General features: G+C 56.4%; 2 protein-coding genes across 6 annotated transcripts; both read left to right on the top strand.

Annotated features, from left to right (window-relative positions):
- The first annotated feature begins 94 nt into the window (after positions 1 to 94).
- NDUFA13 (NADH:ubiquinone oxidoreductase subunit A13) lies at positions 95 to 8,327 on the top strand. The gene is made up of 5 exons (XM_061149724.1): positions 95 to 233; positions 6,046 to 6,124; positions 7,415 to 7,486; positions 7,873 to 7,942; positions 8,135 to 8,327. The coding sequence occupies exons 1-5, from the start codon at positions 140 to 142 to the stop codon at positions 8,252 to 8,254; spliced, it is 435 nt and encodes a 144-aa protein (XP_061005707.1). The 5' UTR covers positions 95 to 139; the 3' UTR covers positions 8,255 to 8,327.
- Positions 8,328 to 8,410: 83 nt separating this feature from the next.
- Positions 8,411 to 17,943, top strand: YJEFN3 (YjeF N-terminal domain containing 3). Of its 5 annotated transcripts, XR_009694020.1 has the most exons (7): positions 8,411 to 8,961; positions 13,491 to 13,599; positions 15,486 to 15,596; positions 15,771 to 15,884; positions 15,969 to 16,097; positions 16,348 to 16,603; positions 17,711 to 17,848. XR_009694020.1 is itself a non-coding variant. In XM_061149719.1 (6 exons), the coding sequence occupies exons 1-6, from the start codon at positions 8,411 to 8,413 to the stop codon at positions 17,933 to 17,935; spliced, it is 1,239 nt and encodes a 412-aa protein (XP_061005702.1). In that variant the 3' UTR covers positions 17,936 to 17,943. The 5 variants fall into 5 exon arrangements, 4 of the variants coding, with proteins under 4 accessions (XP_061005702.1, XP_061005701.1, XP_061005703.1 ...); XM_061149719.1 differs by lacking the exon at positions 16,348 to 16,603 and having other exon boundaries at positions 17,711 to 17,943; XM_061149718.1 differs by lacking the exon at positions 16,348 to 16,603 and having other exon boundaries at positions 15,969 to 16,119; positions 17,711 to 17,943.
- The last annotated feature ends 199 nt before the right edge of the window (positions 17,944 to 18,142 follow it).

The raw sequence follows: 18,142 nt of genomic DNA, 5'->3' as shown, positions 1-18,142 counted from the left end.
GAACTGGGGTAGGTGCGGGGCGCCCTAGGTTTCCCAGTCGGGCCCAAGACCTGCGCTGCAGCTTCCGCCACACTCAGCATGGTGTCGATCGCCGTTGCGTAACTTCCTCCTGAGACCGGAAGTGCAAGGTCCTGCAAGCATGGCGGCGTCGAAGGTGAAGCAGGACATGCCCCCGGCGGGGGGCTACGGCCCTATCGACTACAAGCGGAACCTTCCGCGTCGGGGACTGTCGGGTCAGTGTCGCCCTGCGCCGGGGTGTCAGGGTCTGAGCGTTCTAGGCGCCGCGGCGGGGTCGGGACGCCAGGGAGTCTAGCGGGCCAAGGTTTCCCCGCGTTATGACAGGAGGCGGAGCCTTGGGATCCCCCAAAGCTTCAGTACTAACAATAATGAAAACTGCTGCAGTTTGTCGACCGTTTACTAAGCCCTTTGCTTCCTTCTCGTAACAGCCCAGGAGGTCGGTCCCGTTAATTATTTATATTTTACAATTCATTGATTAAACCGAGAGAGGGCTTCCCTGGTGGTTGAGCGGGTAAAGAATCCGCCTGCAATTCAGGAGACACAGGAGGTGCAGGTTCGATTCCTGGGTCAGGAAGATTCCCTGGCGGAGGGCATGGCAACCCACTCCAGTATTCTTGCCTGAAAAATCCCACGGACAGAGGAGCCTGGCGGGCTGCAGTCCATACGGTCGCAAAGAGTTGGACATGACTGAGCGACTAAGCACAAACTGAAATTAGTGTAGCCCCCGCCGGGAGCCTTCCCGCACGTTCCCGTTTCACAAGTAGGGAGACTGAGACCCGAGAGAGGATGCGACTCCCCACAGGGCCACCCAGAGTAAAGCTGGGGCCGAACCTGGATTACCCAGGGAATTTGAAAGATTTTTTTGAAGGGGTGGGGGGGGCGGAAAAAAAGTTCTGCGCAGTGGTTCCTCGCTGGTGGCCCCCACCTGCGGGATATCCCAGAAATATGGATTCTTCAATTTGTCAAGGGCTCTAAATGACGTTTTAAAATTTTTTATTGGGGTCAACACAAAAACATGTAAGAGAAAGTAAAAAACGGCCATACACTGCAGTCAAGATTAACAGAAGGAATGTCAACCAAGTTAAGAATGAATATTTTGCTGTAACTCATTGAGCTTTACATTTAAAACGTGTGCATGTTTTGCAAATTATGCCTCAATTAAAAAGCAGAAAAAAATTCATGGGCATGATTTTTTTTAATGTTATAATTAAGACAGAGAAAAGTTAATGTTAGGTTAAAAACTCAAGTATTCCCTTGCTCCCTACTGGCTTTTTTATAATTTGGAACAAAGGTTGGCAAACTTTTCCGTAAAGAGCCAGGTAAGTATTTTCTGCTTTCTTGGCCAGATAGTCTTTCTCCCCTGTTGTTTTTTTTACAACTTTACCAACCTAAAAGTGTGCTTAGCCTGAGGACCATACAGAAACAGTTACAGGTTAGATTCAGAGCACTGGGCACTGAACTCTAGACTCACTTCTAGGTTCAATGAATATAATGCGATCTGTTTCGTCTTTTCTCAAAATCTTAACTTAGCACCCAGGCTAGAACACTCCTCGGGTGCGTGGCACGAGTTCTGTTTATACATGTGTACTTCTGTGGCCTGTGTCCAGACCAGGCTGCACAAGAACCCCAGCCGGTGAGTCTCCCTGGGCTTCCCACAGCCAGCATCTCTCTTATTTTGCAGGCCCACATGTGGCCTGTATCCTGCTCCTCTCAGCAGTGCTTGCTGTGTGCCTTAAATGCCCCTGCCTGCGCTTGGGTCTCCTACTCTCAGCCTTTACACCCGCTTCCCCTGTTGCACATCCAGACCACCCCAGTCTCTTCTGGCTGCAGAGGGATGAGGAATATAACCCTTTCTGAGGTGTGGTCTCTGTCCGTGTACCTGCATTTAGTGACTGCTGAGCGCGTCCTTAGTGCTGGGCTCTGTCCTGAGGAGCTCACACAGCTGAGGAGACAGACAGGTTGCTTGTGATTTCCCATTGTGGCCCAGGACGATTGGCGCCTTAGCGAGCCACAATGGGCGCGAGGACCTCTCTGAAAAGGAGTTGCCCAGCTAGAGGGAACAGCGGCTGTTCACTCTCATTCTGCACGCAGCCCTCATTTCTGTCCGCCAGCCTTATCCACAGCTGCTTTCTCTCCATCGGTCTTGCTCTTGTCCAGGCACCGTGACCCCAAGCTTGGCACCCCCTCCCCTTTTCTCTGCCTGGACCGCTCACCGCCAGCATGCTACAATGTGCCAGGCTGGCTCAGGCCACCCGTGATCCACACAGCCGCTGAGTGACTGTTGCCCCCACCTTCCCCCTGGTCTCTCACACCCCGCTCTCCTCACCCTCCTGCACCCAGTGAATGGCCCTTTTTTCTGGTATCTTTAACGTTTTAATTGAGATTCACATGCCATACCATCTAATCACCCATTTCATGTGAGCAGACTGATTTTTAGTCTGTTCCCGGTTGTGCAACCATTGGAACAATCTAAGTTTACATTTTCATCACCCCGGAAGAAATGCTGTGATGTGGAGCAGTCGCTCCACATCCTCCCCCAGCCCTGACAACCACAGATCTGCTTCCTGCCTCTCGGGATAGGGATTTGCCTCTCATATAAATGGCATAGTTAACGATGTCTCCTTATGTCTAACTTTTCTCAGCATGTTTTTTGTTGTTTGTTTGTTTATTTTCGGCTGTGCTGGGATTCCACTACTGTGTGGGCTTTTTTTTTTTTTTCCTGTGTGGGCTTTTATCTGCGGCGAGTGGGGGGCTACTCTAGATGTGGTGCACAGGCTTCTCACTGCGATGTTGTCTCTCATTGCGGAGCATGGACTCTAGGGTGCATGGGCTCAGTAGTTGCAGCACATGTGCTCGGTAGTTGTGGCTGCTGGGCTCTAGAGCACACACTCGATAGTCGTGCAGGGGCTTAGCTGCTCCACGGCATGTGGAATCTTCCCGGATCAGGGATGGAATCCGTGTCTCCTGCGCTGGCAGGCAGAGTCTTAACCACTGGACAACCAGGGAAGTGCTCTCAGCACATTTTTAATGTATACGTTGTAGTATGCATCAGTGCTTCCTTCTTTATTGTGGCTGAGTAACCTTGTATGGCGGGACGTCTTGTGTGTCCATTTACTATTGGATGGACGTTTGAATTGTCTCCATCTTTTGGCTGTTATGAACAGTGCTGCTCTGAACATGCTTGTATGGGTTTCTGTGTGAACATATGTTCCTTTCTCTTGGGTGAAGTGGGATTGCTGGGTCACATGGTAACTCCACATTTAACATTTTGAGGAACTGCCAAACTGTTTTCCAAATTGGCTATACCAAATTACGTTCCCACCTATAGTGTATAGGCATTCCCATTTCTCTGCGTCTGGACAACACTGATTGTTTTCCATTAAAAAAAATTTTAGCCATCCTAGTGGGTGTGAGGTGGTATTTACTGTGGTTTTAATTTGCATTTCCCTAGTTACTAATGATGTTGAGCACCTTTTCATGTGTTTGCTGGCTATTTGTGTAGCTTCCTTGAAGAAATATCTATTCAGACCCTTGACACATTTTTAAATTAGGTGGTTAGTCTTTTTATTATTGAATTTTAAGACTTCTTTATATATTTTGGATACCATTCCCTTATCAGATACATGATTTGCAAATACTTCCATCCTGTGGGTTGTCTTGTCAGCTTGTTGATAGTGTCACTGGCAGCACAAAAGTTTTACATTTCAGCAGTGTCCAATTCATCTATTTTTTCTCTTGTCGCTTGTGTGACCAGTGTCTAATCTAAGAAATCGTTGCCTTATCCTAGATCACAGAATGACTTCGCTGTTTTCTAAGAGGTTTATAGTTTTAGCTCTTACATTGAGGTCTTTGATCCATTTTGAGTTAATTTTTGTGTATGGAGGGAGGGAGATGCACACTTTATTCTTTTGCATGTGGCTACCCAGTTGTCCAATTTGCTGAAAAGACTGTTCTTTCCCTATTGAATTATCTTGGCACCCTTGTCCACAATCAGTTGACCATAAATGTGAGGGTTTATTTCTGGCCTCTCAGCTCTGTTCCACCGACGCACACGTCTGTCTTTATGCCAGTGCACACTGTCTCGTACACACAGCTGCGTGTAAGTTTGAAGAGTCCTCCAACTTTGTTCTTTTCCAGAACTATCTCAGCTGTTCTGGGCCCTTGCATTTCCACATGAATTTTCCGAGCTGCTTGTCAATTTCTGTGGGACTGTGGGGGGAGGAAGGGATTCTGATGGGAACTAGGTTGGATCTGAACCTCAGTTTGGAGACTGCTGCCATCTGAACAATGTTGAGTTCCGATCCATGAACACAGGATGCATTTCTGTTTATTCAGGTCGTCTTTACACCTGGCCTGCTCCCTTTTCTGGATGTGCCCCTCCCCCCGCATTGTCGTCTCCCACCAGAGGAGGTGCAGACATCCCCCTGAGGGCCTGGGGCGTCAGCCTCACCACTGTCAGTGAGGACTAGATGAGTTAGAGGGAAGGTCACCTCACCTTGTTTAGCCCCTCCCTCGTGTCTGACTGTGACCACACAGCCTGTAGCCCGCCAGGCTCCTGTCCATAGGATTCTCCAGGCAGGAACACCGGAGTGGGTTGCCATATCCTCCTCTAGCACCTTACCTTAGTCTTGGAATTTATCTTCCAGATGGACCCACACACGGGCGCCCAGTGTTGGGGGTAAGAGGCCCTTACAAGGACAGCCTAGGTCTGTTCTCTGGGGCTGGGGTAGAAGGAGAAACCCCTGAGCCTCTCTGCAGAGAATGGGCAGCTTTGGTGAAGCGCATATCACCCAGCAGAGTGCGTGGCGTGCCCAGCGTGGGCGGTCAGCGCTGCGTGCGAGCCACGGGCACACTGAGGGCCGCTCCTGGGCACGCGGGCCTCTCAGCACAGGAACCAGCGTGCTCCCACTACCTCGTCCCCCATAACTTGGCAATGTCTTGCCTTCAGCTTGTGTTTTAACAGGTTGAACTAAAAGGAGTAAAAAATTGAGCCAGTTTCTCATTTATCTCTGGGTCCAACAGAGGTGCCAGATGAGTCTTGTGCTAAACCAAAGTAAAGGAGAAAGAGCCCACACTTCGTCCCCCGCCAGGCCCAGGGAGTGGCTTTACCCACCATTTGCTGGCCCTTTACTGGGTGTTACATGGGGCTTAGTCTGGCTGAGCTGGTGAGCTCATCCCAACAGCCATGAGTTCCATCCCGAGGAGAGACCAATGCTAGAAAGAGAAGGGGGTGTGGGATGAGCCAGCCCCAGCCAGGCCCCAGGCATCCAGACCTCCCTGAAGACCCCAGCAGGCCCACAGCCTGTCAGTCAGAATTACAGCCAGGTGCCCCAGGGGCTCAGTAAATATTCATTTCAGCCTCTGTCTCCTGGGGTCCCAGGAAGGGGCTCAATCCCATGGGACTGGGAGGCAGTAGTACCCTGGGAGCCCAGGGGGTGGCCGGGTGGCCCCTGCAGGGCACTGCCTGCCCCCGGCAGCCCCATCCAGCCTCTTCTGGGCAGCCCCCGGGGAGGTTCCCCGGCTGCCGGGCCCTCGGTGGGGCCAGGACCCAGCGTGGACACCATCCTTCGCCACGGGGACCAGCTGGCTGAAAGAACTCAAACAACCTTCCGGTCAATGGCGGGCCAAGGCCACACAGCTGTAGCCATTTAGACTGCCAGGCTCTCCCATGGTCTCTGCCCAGCTGCACCTTCTGAGATCCCTGGCATTGGGCTGAGGTGTGGCAGCCACACAGCCTTGCAGCCTGGTGTGCCCTGCCTGCAGAGTGGGTGATTGGGATGAAGCGTGGTCTGCAGTTGCAGGGGAGGGGTGTCAACGGGAGGGGCGGGTGGATGCTCCAGACAAGTAGTCTAAGAACAGGCGTCAGAAACAGCCCTGGCTGGCTGGGTGGGGCTCCGTGGGGGCTTTCGCCTTCTCCCTCTTTCCTGTTTCTGGAGTACTTGCCGTGGGTGGGTTATGGGTTAGGAGAAGACGGGTCAAGGAGGCCTGTCTGTCGGGCAGGTGCTGAGCGGTGCCTTCACCCTGCAGGCTACAGCATGTTCGCCGTGGGCATTGGGGCCTTGCTGTTTGGGTACTGGAGCATGATGAGGTGGAACCGCGAGCGCAGGTAGGCCCCGCACTGGAGAGGCGGGTGGGGACTTAGGCCGTGGACCCGGGGCTCCTCCAGGCCCCTGTCAGCACCTCAGGGAGCTCAGGGCCTGAGCTGGCGAGTCCATTTCTGGGCTTTACTTCAAGGAATGACTGACTAGTAAGTAAGAAGCTTGCCTCTGGGTGTTCACTAGGTACCCTTGAGCTCCACCCCCAGGTACCCCAAGGTCCAGTTTGCATAGCCCATCAGGCAGAGACAGAGGCAGGGGGACAGGCCCTGTCCCTCACGGGATGTTTGTCAGTGGTGCCCGGGCAATGATGATACCAGGACTTCAAAGGCAGATCATACAAGACAATGGCCCGGCCAGCCACACCGGCCTGAGGGTCCCAGTCTGCTGTGGCCTTGGTTTGGACCCTGGCCACCTCAGAGTTTGCCCAGTACTCTGTCAGATGGCTCCTCCTCACTGGCTCCCAGCCAGCGTCCCCCCACCCTGCCCCGCTCTGTGTCCTCAGCACCCACCTGGACCCCGCTCGCCCCCTGCAAGGGCAGTGTTGGAGAAGGTCCAGCACGCAGAGGGCACTCCACTTTTATCAGTGAATTCAGGGCACCTGGTGGGTGCTGGGCCCCACCCTGGACAGGAGCAACTAGGCCCAGTCTCCCGGGGGGCACCGCGGTAGCCATGGTGTGTGACTGCTGAGGACAGCAGCCCCGGTCCCTGGGCCCTGGGGGGTTGAGGTGGAGGCGGAAGTTCCCCGGGACCCTTCCCTGTGTTGCTGTGAGATTCGTGGTGATGGGGGGGACAGGGTCAGGGGCCACCCCCGGGCTGCGTCACTGGGACTACTCTCTCCACTCCCCCCAGCAGACAGGGCTGGCGAGTTAGAGACACCGAAAAGCAGGGAGAAGAAAGAAGCTGCTCATGATACTCGCCGCCACCCCCACCCCCCCCACAACCATGGTTATTTTGAGATGAAAAGGATGTGGTTTTGTAAGGCCCAGAACCTCATGATGAATGTTCCCCCCATTTCACTGCAATCATCAGGCCTGGGCTATTTTTAGGATTAAAAAAAAAAGTTTTGAGCTGAAAAGAAAGTGTGAAGCCAGCAGTCTTGTGGACTGATGCCGCCTCTGCCAGCTGTGTTTCCCCACATCCCCCGCGCCCATTGCAGCCTACTGGTGGCTGAGCCCACTTCCCCCTTGCTTGCCTCTGCCTCTCCCCCAAGCCCCATGCCAGGGTAATGCCCGTCCAAGGGCCGCATCGTCTGCCCCCATCCTACCGGGGACTGATCTGTCAGTTTTGGGGTTTCACAGGCGTCTCCAGATCGAGGACTTTGAGGCCCGCATCGCACTGATGCCTCTGTTGCAGGCAGAGAAGGACCGGAGGTAGGGCGCTGGGGTCAAGAGATCACAGGTCAGAGTGCCCCAGCCTGCACCGTGGGACAAGGCCAGAATGCATGTGGGGATCAACAGCCATGACCTTGTTGACGGCAGCTCCAGGGGCTGCCGTCGTCCTTGGAGAGGACCCCATACTTGCAGAAGAGACCCAAGAGGGAGAATGAATGTTTCTGGAGGTGGGGGCTTTGGCTGGGAGGGCTGCAAGAGTTTGTCAGGGGGAAGGAAGTAAAGCGGAGAGATCAGTGTGTGTGCCGGGCTGAAAGCCCTGGGAGGTGATGGGGAGCTGGAGGAGGGGCAGGTCTGTCAGGTTTGTTAGATAGAGGCCCCGGAAGGGATCGGCCCTGTCCCCTACCTCCCATCTTGTCTCCCTGCAGGGTTCTCCAGATGCTTCGGGAGAACTTGGAGGAGGAGGCAACTATCATGAAGGACGTGCCGGGCTGGAAGGTGGGTCCTCAGCCCCGCAGGGTCCAGGCCGCTGCAGAGACGCAGCCTCCCACAGAAAACCTGGGCCTTTGCGGGAGTGGGTGCCAGGTGCCAGCAGGGGGCGGCCGTTCGGGGTAGAGGCACGGGGGCTGACGAGCCTGGTGGGGTCCCAGCAGGCTCCTGGGACCCACCCTTACCCCTGCATCCCCACAGGTGGGTGAGTCCGTGTTCCACACCACGCGCTGGGTGACTCCCATGATGGGCGAGCTCTACGGGCTGCGCACGCGCGAGGAGATTCTCAACGCCACCTATGGGTTCATATGGTACACGTAGGAGTCTGCGCCCCAGAGACTGCTGGACCCGCGCCCTCTCCCCGCTAGGAGAGAATAAACGCTCTGGAGACTGACCTGATTGTGTCCCAGGGACTGAGTGATTGGGGGTGCGGGGTGTCAGAGGAGGTGTGGGGACTAAGCAGAAGATGCCAATGGGATGGGCCCTGGATTGCCCTGCAGTGTCGGCTGCCAAATGTGCCTGGACTTTTTCCTGCCTTTGCTGAAACCCTGCTTGTCAGCAGCCAGCCTCTTCAGACTGGGGGTCTTCTCCACTGGGGTACCGGTTGGGTGGATGGGCGACCTGTATCGGAGCGTACCGGGCTGGAGAGGGGCGCAGCAGAGGCGGGTCCACTTGCATGCAGGCCAGGACCCCGTAGCGGGGGTAATGAGCCCATCGCTGTCCTTCCAGACTTTGTTTCCCTGCCAGTATCTGGAACTTTGGGATTCCCGCCATTCCACGGGCAGCTCCACTCCTGGCACGAAGGGGTTAAGTCCACTTGCACTTTACAACCAATGGCCATGCGCAGCGCCTCTGCGGCGTCTCCTGATTGGCGGACACACGGAGTGGGCGGGAGGACGGACGCCCCTCCGCCCAGGGGTGCGTTTAAAAGGCTGTGGCAGTGGTGGCGGCACACAGATCACCTGCGCCATGAGCAGCACGGATGGCCCGGACCTAGCGGAGGCGCCCAAAGAGCGGTGCTTCCTCAGGTCAGCCAGGGAGAGGGACCAGAGGGAAGCAGGGGCACGGCTGGGAGAAGGCCTGGGGAACCGGGGGCTTAGATGGGAGGCAGAGGCATGGCCGGGACAGTGGGCGGGGAGAATGCCAGGCCCATCCCGGAACTGGAGGGACTAAGCCTGCGGCTGCCAACACCTCCAGAGCTGCGTTGCCAGGGAAACGGTATCAGCAGCAGGCCTGCCCCTCTTGAATTATTCATCAGCACCGCTGGTTGCTCCCCCCACCCCACCCCCGCCAAACACACACAGCCTAAGCAGGCCCACCTCCTCTTTCCATCTTTCCCAGGGACCCTGGAGCCATGCCCCTTGTTCCCCATCTGGGAAGAGCTGCAGGCTTGCAGCTCCTCAAATGCTCACCCCCTCCATGGTAGTCCCCCCCTGCTACTAAACCCCTTGTTCAGAGAATAAAACTGAAGACTGGGGAGGGAAGCGGCTGGCTGAGCTCAGATTAAAACGATTTTTGGATACATGGGCCACTTGCCAGTGGGCTGATGAATTTGGGGTCTGGAGCTGGCAGCCGTGGTTGTGTCCTCCACCTGATCCTGAGTCGTCATCCTGTGTCCTCTGAGTGTGTGTGACGTGGGACCCCAAGCCAGGCTGTAGAGCTCTGTCTAAACCAGACCCCACAGCCCTTGTGCTGCCACCTGCCCGCTCTCCACTCAGCCCCTCTTAAAGGCAGGTCCTCTGCGGTAGGCACTTGGCTGGTATCCGGCTAGAGACCCAGCACATGGGAGGCAGGGGAGGAAAATGTTCCAGAAGCTGGAGCTGTGACTTCACCTGGTGTGGGGGACGGAGGGGCCTCAAATGCCAACTGGGGAGTGATGAGGTGCTATGTGTTGGGTAGGAGTGGGACACGGGGAGAGGAGTCCAGAGTGGGAGACATACTGGGGAGCATGTAAGTCTGGTGAGGAATTAGAATAAATGTTCTCTTAATGCTGGGAAGGTTTGGGAAATTTGGCGGTCAAGTTTTCAAGAGCCCCATGGCTTGTGTGGAGTTTGAGGGGACAGGATTGCAGTAGCGGCCAGGTGAGCAGTGACGGAGGACTAGAGGGCAGAGACAGGAAGGTGGAGAGAAGCAGATGGATCTGAGAAAGAGGGAGTGTCTGACACAGACACCCTGGCCTCACAGCTTCACCTCCAAAAAGCCCCCTCTGGGGCTTTTGCTCCTTCGGGGCTGGTGGGCAAATCCTGGGGCCTTGCAGCTCCTCTCCTGGGGGCGGAGGTTGGGAGAAGCAAGAGGCACCCTCATAAACTGAGCACCCTCCGCTCCTCAGTCCCATAGTAGCTCTGCCATATCCCCTCCCCGACTCGGAGCAGCTGCTGCGTCAGCCCTCAGGTTCCCGGACTGCCCTTTGCCTGTGGAGTCCCGGTTGTCACTCCGGTGACCCACTAGGCAGAAAGATAATGGAGTGAAAGCCGCTCAGTCATGTCTGACTCTTTGTGACCCCATGGACTGTAGCCCGCCAGGCTCCGCTGTCCATGGGGATTCTCCAGGCAAGAATACTGGAGTGGGTGGCCATGCCTCCAGGGGATCTTTGCAAGGGATTGAACCCGGGTCTCCCTCCTTGCAAGCAGATTCTTTATCATCTGAGCCACTAGAGATTCCCAGGAAGCCTCCACATGGAGGCCAGAGGCCAAATCTTCAGAACAGAGGAAAAAAAGAGGAGGATGGATGATCCTCAGCCCTCCCATGGGGGCAGCAGAGCTGTCGCAAGCTGAAGACGGGGGAATGAGCTGCGTTACTGCATGCAGGCTTCCTCTAGTTGTGGCGCGTGGGGGAGACTCTGCCGCGGAGCACTGGCTTCTCATTCTGGTGGCTTCTTTTGTTGCAGAGCAGGCTCGAGGTGTGTGGGCTTCAGCAATTACAGCTCGCAGGCTCAGTAGTTGTGCTCGTGGGCCCCTGAGCTTACAGGCTCAGTAGTTGTGATGCAGGGGCTTAGTTGCTCCGAAGCACGTGGAATCTTCCCAGACCAGGAATCAAACCTGTGTCCCTGCATTGGCAGGCGGACTCTTACCCACTGTGCCACCAGAGAAGCCCCTGGGCCTGCCTGCTCTTCATATGGCCCCACCGGGAGCTTGTTTTTCCTACCTGGTCCTTCAGCCTACAGCATCAGCCGCAGACAAGTGTGGGCTTGAATGTGGCTCCGCTTGCTGGGGTCGTGAGGCATGTCACCTTGCCCTAAGCCTGCATCTCCATCAGTGTGACACCCTGAAGTGTGTCCGACCAAGTTTTTCAGCCTCACTCACTCTGCCTCTCTTCTGTCCCTTGAATCTGACAAGTTCATTTCCACCGCAGGACCTTGACCCTCATTGTTCTTGCCACTGGGATTACCTCCCACAACACTCCAGGCTAGCTCCTCCAGGAAACCCTCCCTGACTTCCCATCCCATAGCAGTCCTAGCTTCCCATCTCCAGCCCTCCTGCTGCCTGGCCTGGTCACACTACAAAATTAGCTAGAAGGTTGTAGTCTCCTACTCACAGAATTTAAGAAAGGAGCCTCAGGATTCATCCCAATGAGCCTCTGCCTATCTGTAGGTCAGCCTCGGCTTCTTTGCTCACACCCCATCCATGGCTCTGGAGACAGGCCCAAGGGTAGAAGGCTCAGTTTTCCAATTTGCTTCCAATGTGACTCTGGGCAAGCCGTTTTACTTCTCCTGAGTTGTTATACATTCTTACAACTCTTCTGAGCCCGATCCTTTTAAAGTAATAATAATTATTGTTATATGTATCTTTATTATTACCATTATACTCAAGGGTGTGCTAATAAGCTGGGACAAGTGCTCTTGCTCCCTGGACCTGGGAGGGGTCCTGGCCAGGGGGAGCTGGCATCAGGCTGCAGACTCTGCTCAGCTGCTCCAGCCCCTGATTCTGGCATGAGGAACATCTTCCCATCCTCAGTGCCAGCTTTTCCTCTCTGAAGCCACCAAGCCCATGTCCCTTGGAAGGCCCCCTAAACTGGGGGGCCCTGCTCTTAGAAGGGCCCAACACTTGGCTTAATGCTCTGCTATCACCCTCTTAAAATTCTTAATAATTATTGATTAAGGGGCCACACATTTGCATTATGCACTGGACCTCAAAAATTATCTAGCCTGTGCTGCCTACACTTTTGCAAAGGAGGAAGAAAGCAAGGCTCAGAGAGGAGTCAGACCTGTCATTTAGCAGGCTGGGGGTGGAGCTTCACCTCAACTACCTTGGCTCCATCTCTCTGGCCACAATTATTTGAATTTTTAAAAATTAATTTATTCTAACTTCTTTTATTTTTGGCTGCACTGGGTCTTCCTGGCTTTGTTTGGACTTTCTCTAGTCCCTGTGAGTGGGGGTTACTCTTTGTTGCAGTGCCTGGGCTTCTCATTGCAGAGCATGGGCTCTAAGCACGTGGGCACTCGAGTACAGGCTCGGTAATTGTGACGCATACACTTAGTTGCTCTGTGACATGTGGAATCTTCCCAGGCCAGGGATCGAACCTGTGTCCTCTGCAATGGCAGGCGACTCCTATCCACTCTGCCGCCAGGGAAGTCTACAGTCACTTGAATTTTATCACTGCATCCGAAGAACAGTCACCAGTGGGTCTCGTGGCTGCAGTCCCCACAGCCACCGCCTCATATGAACCATTAAAATCCTCTGTAGCTTTAAAAACCCACCTCCCCCAGGCGCCTCCAGTCCAGGGTGCCCCCTCCAGTGTCGGAGAGCTCCTTCAGTGGTTTCCACTGCCTAAAATCCACACATTGCCCCCAGCAACTAAGTCCTTCATGCTCTGTTACCTGCGCTGGGTTCCTCCTGCCTTGGGGGCTTCAGGCAGCTGGGGGAGGCCCCCACTGTTATTGTTGTTTGGTCACTAAGTCACGTCTGACTCTTTCCCACCCCGTGAACCGCAGCACTCCAGGCTTCCCTATCCTTCACTATCTCCCGGAGTTTGCTCAAACTCATGTCCATTGAGTTGGTGATATCATCCAACCATCTCATCCTCTGTCACCCTCTTCTCCTCTTGCCCTCAATCTTTCCCAGGATCAGGGTATTTTTCAGTGAGTCGGCTCTTCTCATCCGGTCGCCAAAGTTTCATCTTCAGCCTCAGTACTTCTAATGAATATTCATTGTTGATTTCCTTTGGGATTGACTGGTTGGATCTCCTTGCAGTCCAAGGGACTCTCAGGAGTCTTCTCCAGCACCACAGTTCGGAAGCACCCATTCTTCAGCTCTCAGCCTTCTTTATGGTCCAGCTCTCACATCTGTAGGTGGCTACAGGCACCCGCCCATGCCCTGAGGCAGTGGGGCCAACATGCAGTGCCACGTGCGTCCTCTACCACCAGGGGGCTCCCGTGCCTCAGGCTGGTGTTCAAAACTCCCGCTGCGTCCCTGGCAGCGTCGTGTCTGGGACAGATGAGGAGCTCTGGGCACGGCGGTGGGGTGGTGTCAGGGCCTGGCTCAGAACACTGGTGGCACATTTCTGGCTCCACCTGAGTGTCTGTCTCTCCATCTCTGTGTCTCCCCACTCTGACCCTCAGCACCGCGGAGGCAGCGGCCCTGGAGCGGGAGCTGCTGGAGGACTATCGCTTTGGGCGGCAGCAGCTGGTGGAGTGGTGTGGCCATGCTAGTGCCGTGGCTGTGACCAAGGTACCTGGGCCTGCTTCTCAGCCTCGACCCTGAGCAGATGGCCGGCTCACCAAAGTGGAGGCCTAGCTGCATGACCCCCCCGGCCAGGATGGTCATTTCTGCCCTCAAGAGAGCCCTCTTGGCTTGGGGCCACCCCGGCCCGTCACTCAGATGAGGAAACCAAGGTCCGTCACTGGCCCCAGCCAGGGGGTTGCTGAGCGTCAGGACAGAGACAGGGGTCCCCAGAGATGTGGAAGCAACTACAGAGATGGGTCTGGGGCCCTTGACTGCCTGTCTCTGCCACCTCCTGGGTCGTGAGCAGAGGGGACGTCAGCTTCCTAAGTCTGAGCACCCCCAAACAGCTACCTGCCACGGGTCCAGGAACTGAGGCCCGCAAGGGTAGGAGTCGAGCTGTATTTGGCTTTGGGACAAATCCCCAGGCTTCAAAGTGCCTGCAGGAGGCCGGCTGCTATCCAGTGGTCCGCGTCATGTTGCCAGACCACCACGCTGGGCCTGAAAGAGGGTAATAAACGGACACCAATGAATAAATACAAACTCCTTAGGAAAGTGCCCAGTTGAGTGAGGGCTCCAGCAGGTAACTTCTTCCTCTTCCTCCTCTTCTTCCTCTTCTGATCACCACTGTATACTTTTGAAAAAACTTCATATCTTTCTTTACGTAGACTCCACTGTTTTTTAACTTAAACGTTCCTATTTCCAAATGAAACATATTCTGAGTGAGATGCTCAGAGGTAAGAAGAACAATGAAAATCAAAGCCACAAAAGCAAACCCAGTAAAGTAACCTCATGCTTGGCTGTTGAAGACCAACCATCCAGTTTTCACACTGAACTCTTTGTGTCTGTCCAGAGGCAAGCCAGCCAGACCTTATGACTCTCCCTGACTAGGTCAGGTCTGGGGCTCTGCGGATGGTGTGGTGGGGTCATAGATATGATCAGGGTGAGTCAGGACCCTGCTGAGACCCTGGGGAGGAGACTCCAAAAGGAAAGAACTCCCTTGGTGTGGTTGGAAGTTAGAGTATAGTTTGGCCCCCTGGTGACCCCAGAAGCCCGTCAGAGTCACTGTTACTCCTACTTGATAGAGGTGCCGGGAGGAGAGTGAGCTAAGGCCACGCAGAGAGTCAGGGCTGAGACTCGGCTCCTGTGTCAAAGAGAGATGCAGAGAGTCTGAGAGAGATGGATGGAGAGAGAGCCAGAGGCGGAGACAGAGCTGGAGAGAAACAAGTATAATATTATCATCGCTACTTTAAAAGGGTTGGGCCCAGAAGAGCTGGAAGAACAGCACGTAACAACTCAGGAGAAGTGGCTTGCCCAGAGTAATGTAGGAAGCAGGGTGGAAAACGGCCTTCTCCCCGGGGTCTGTCTCCGGAGCCACGGATGAGGAGTGAGCAAAGAAGCCGAGGCCGACCTATGGACAGTCAGACACGAGAGGCAGGCAGTGAGGACAGAGGCCAAGGGAGAGAGACAGGGGAGAGAGGCTGGGCTCAGCGGGCTGGAAAAATCCCCCCCACCTCCCGCCCCCACCTCCGGGCCTCCTGGAGGGATGCAGGCCCGGAGACTCGGGCGGGGGAGAGGCAGCCACCGCCGCGGAAAAGGTGGAAGAATGTCTGCAGCTCAGGCTGAGAATAAACAAACCGCACTCCAGCTCGGGTGGTGGCAGGAGGCACGTTTCTCTGCTCAAGCTTGAGAGAGCCTGAGGCGAGGACCCCGGGTCTCTAACAAGGACCCCGAGGCCCCTAGGGGCCCCGTGCCGCCCCCAGAACAGCCCTCCCCCCGGTCTTGTCCTCGCGCCTTCGGGCCGAGCCCCATTCCTCCCTCCACCCCGGGCCTCAGTTTCCCCGCCGGACTCGGGAGGCGTTCCGAACCCCGTGCCTTTGCCTTTGCTGTGCCAGGCGTTTCCTCTGCCCGCTCTCCCCCGGAAGCAGAGGACGGCGCTGGTCGTGTGCGGCCCAGAGCAGAACGGAGCGGTGGGGCTGGTGTGCGCGCGGCACCTGCGGGTGTTCGTGAGTAGCGAGGATGCCCTCGGCCTCCCAGGGCCACCCCCCCCCCCCAGGCCCTGAAAATGTCGCTGGCTCCTCTGGTCAGTGCTTGCCTCAGGCAGTTCCTGCCAAGCTGGGAGCAGAGGCCCAGGGGAGCCAGGGAGGGTCCCAGTGCCGACCCCTTCCTGCTTCCCGCAGGAGTACGAACCCACCATCTTCTACCCCACACGCTCACTGGACCCTCTGCACCGGGACCTGACTACTCAGTGTGAGAAGATGGACATCCCCTTCCTGTCCTACCTGCCCGCAGAGGTCAGCTTGGGTGGCAAAAGAGGGGTGGGGGGGGGCAGAGCCCCAGGGCCGCCCCCTGACCCTGCCTCTGCCTCGCTCTCCCAGGTCCAGCTCATCAACAACGCCTACAGGCTGGTGGTGGACGCTGTGCTGGGCCCTGGCGTGGAGCCGGGCGAGGTCGGGGGTCCCTGCACACGTGCGCTGGCCACGCTCAAGCTACTGTCCATCCCCCTTGTGAGCCTGGACATCCCCTCAGGCATGCCAGGTGGAGGGGGGGCATGAGGGTCGGGGAAGCAGGCTTGGGTGGAGGCCCCTATCCCCTGGCTTCTGGTGGTCCCAGCCTGTTTGCCCACCCTGAGCATATTTCCTCACCGAGGATGGCTTCTACACTCTAGGTGAGGCCGAGGGTCATGTCCATCCTTTGGATGGGCAGTGCTCAGGCTGGCGCCCAGGTGACCCTGGCTCCCCTCCCCCTTACACCCAGCACGGCGTGCCCTCTGCCCATCCTGGCCCAGTCGCCCAGGCAGACGTGAGCTCACTCGGCAAAGGCCTCGCCCATCCTGGCCGCCGCCCCATGCCTGTTGGAACCATTAGGCAACAGGCAGACGGAACAAACAGCTGCTAGCCAGCCGGACCCTCCATGGGGGCAACCAGACTCGGGGGACATCCCCCGGCTTACAAGAGCCCAGGGTCCTACCAACAGGATGCCACAGAGCTGGGGATGGTGGCTAAAGGAGGAGGTGGGCTGCCTGGTCACTGGGAGAGGCTGCAAGCTGGTATCTGAATAAACAGCCTAGGACAGAGGGGGTCGCCCTGTTAGGTCAGGAGGGGTTATTAGTGGCCCCTAGTCAGGAGGGTGGAAGCTAGGGTCAGAGAAGGCAGGATTAAAGTCAGACGGAGGAGGAATTCCCTGATGGTCCAGTGGTTACGACTCTGCACTTTCAATGCAGGGGGCACGGGTGTGAGCTCTGGTCAGGGAACTAAAATCTCACACGCTGCACTGTGTGGCCTAAAAATAAATAAACACACATTTTAAATAAATAAAAAGTCGGAGGGAGGAGGCTTTCAGTGAGTGGACCCAGACAGGTCGGAGGGGGGAGAGAAGGCAAGACCCCAAGTCAGAAGGTGGAGGCTCATCTGAGATCTGGCAGAGGCTATGGTCCAGTGAGGGAGGGGCTGGGACCTGCCAAGCCAAAAGGCAAGATCTGGTCTGAGGATGAAGGCAGGTCAGAGGGAAGAGTCTCTAGTCAGAAGGAGGAGGATGGATGCTCACGTTGCTAAGGGCAGGGCATATCTTCAGAGGCAAGAACCCGGCACAAAGAGACAGGTCTGGTGGGGGAGGCTTGACTGAGGATGGAGGTGAGACGTGTATTCTGAGTAGAGGGTGGGGATCTGTCCAGAGGAGGCTGTGAGGTCTGGGAGGAAAGAGACTTCAGTCTAAGAGGGGGAGCTTAGGACTGTTAGGGAGGGAGGGATACAGACAGATCCCAGGTCAGAAGGCAGACACACAGGTCTGACTGGGAAGAGCAGCAGGTAGAAATGTAGTCTGATGGCAGAGGTTGAGACAGATGGAGGAGGAGGATTGGGTAGCAGGATGGAAGCAGACAGACAAGTATGAAGGCAAAGGCTGCGGTCAGAGGGGGAGGGAGACATATCCAAGGAGGGAGGAGAAACTGGGCTGAGGGCAGAGGCTCAGTTTTATGGGGAGGCCGGTCTGACCAGGACTCACGTGTCAGAGCCCAGGCCGCGCTGGCTGGGGAAGGGGAGGTGGGTGGTGGGCGGCGGTGCTCCCGAGAACGAGCACTCCTCCCAGCTCCGGCTCCCGCCTCCCATCCTTCCTCCCTCAGGCTGGGACCCAGAGACTGGCGGCGACGCCGAGGACGGGCTACGACCCGACGTGCTCGTATCGCTGGCGGCGCCCAAGCGCTGCGCCGGCCGCTTCTCAGGGCGCCACCACTTCGTGGCGGGCCGGTTCGTGCCCGACGACGTGCGCCGAAAGTTCGCTCTGCGCCTGCCGGGGTACACGGGCACCGACTGCATCGCTGCGCTTTGACAGGCGCCCGCGCCAATAAACAGACGTACCACCACTGCCTCCTCGCCTGGGCCTCCTCTGTGCGCCGCGTCCGCCGCGGGGGCGGGCAGCCTCGGGGGGAACTGCCCACCGGCCCTCCGGCGGCCCGAGGCGGGAGGGATGGAGGGCAGACGCACATGGGACTTCCCGCTGGCCTCCGAGAAAACGGGCCGGGAGAGTGGCGGGTGGATTCCGGGTGGGATTGATT

The sequence above is a fragment of the Dama dama genome, chromosome 9 (genome assembly GCF_033118175.1).
Source record: "Dama dama isolate Ldn47 chromosome 9, ASM3311817v1, whole genome shotgun sequence".
Classification (NCBI taxonomy): domain Eukaryota; kingdom Metazoa; phylum Chordata; class Mammalia; order Artiodactyla; family Cervidae; genus Dama; species Dama dama.
The sequence above is the reverse complement of the archived record's forward strand: the minus strand, read 5'-3'. Positions and strand labels throughout refer to the sequence as shown.

Excerpts from the sequence above, each read along its gene's own strand:
- NDUFA13 (XM_061149724.1), top strand. The coding sequence starts at position 140 with ATGGCGGCGTCGAAGGTGAAGCAGGACATGCCCCCGGCGGGGGGCTAC. Across the intron at positions 234-6,045 it reads TCCGCGTCGGGGACTGTCGG|GCTACAGCATGTTCGCCGTG; the intron begins GTCAGTGTCGCC and ends TTCACCCTGCAG. Across the intron at positions 6,125-7,414 it reads AGGTGGAACCGCGAGCGCAG|GCGTCTCCAGATCGAGGACT; the intron begins GTAGGCCCCGCA and ends GGGGTTTCACAG.
- YJEFN3 (XM_061149718.1), top strand. The coding sequence starts at position 8,411 with ATGGGCCCTGGATTGCCCTGCAGTGTCGGCTGCCAAATGTGCCTGGAC. Across the intron at positions 8,962-13,490 it reads AAAGAGCGGTGCTTCCTCAG|CACCGCGGAGGCAGCGGCCC; the intron begins GTCAGCCAGGGA and ends TCTGACCCTCAG. Across the intron at positions 13,600-15,485 it reads GTGCCGTGGCTGTGACCAAG|GCGTTTCCTCTGCCCGCTCT; the intron begins GTACCTGGGCCT and ends TTGCTGTGCCAG.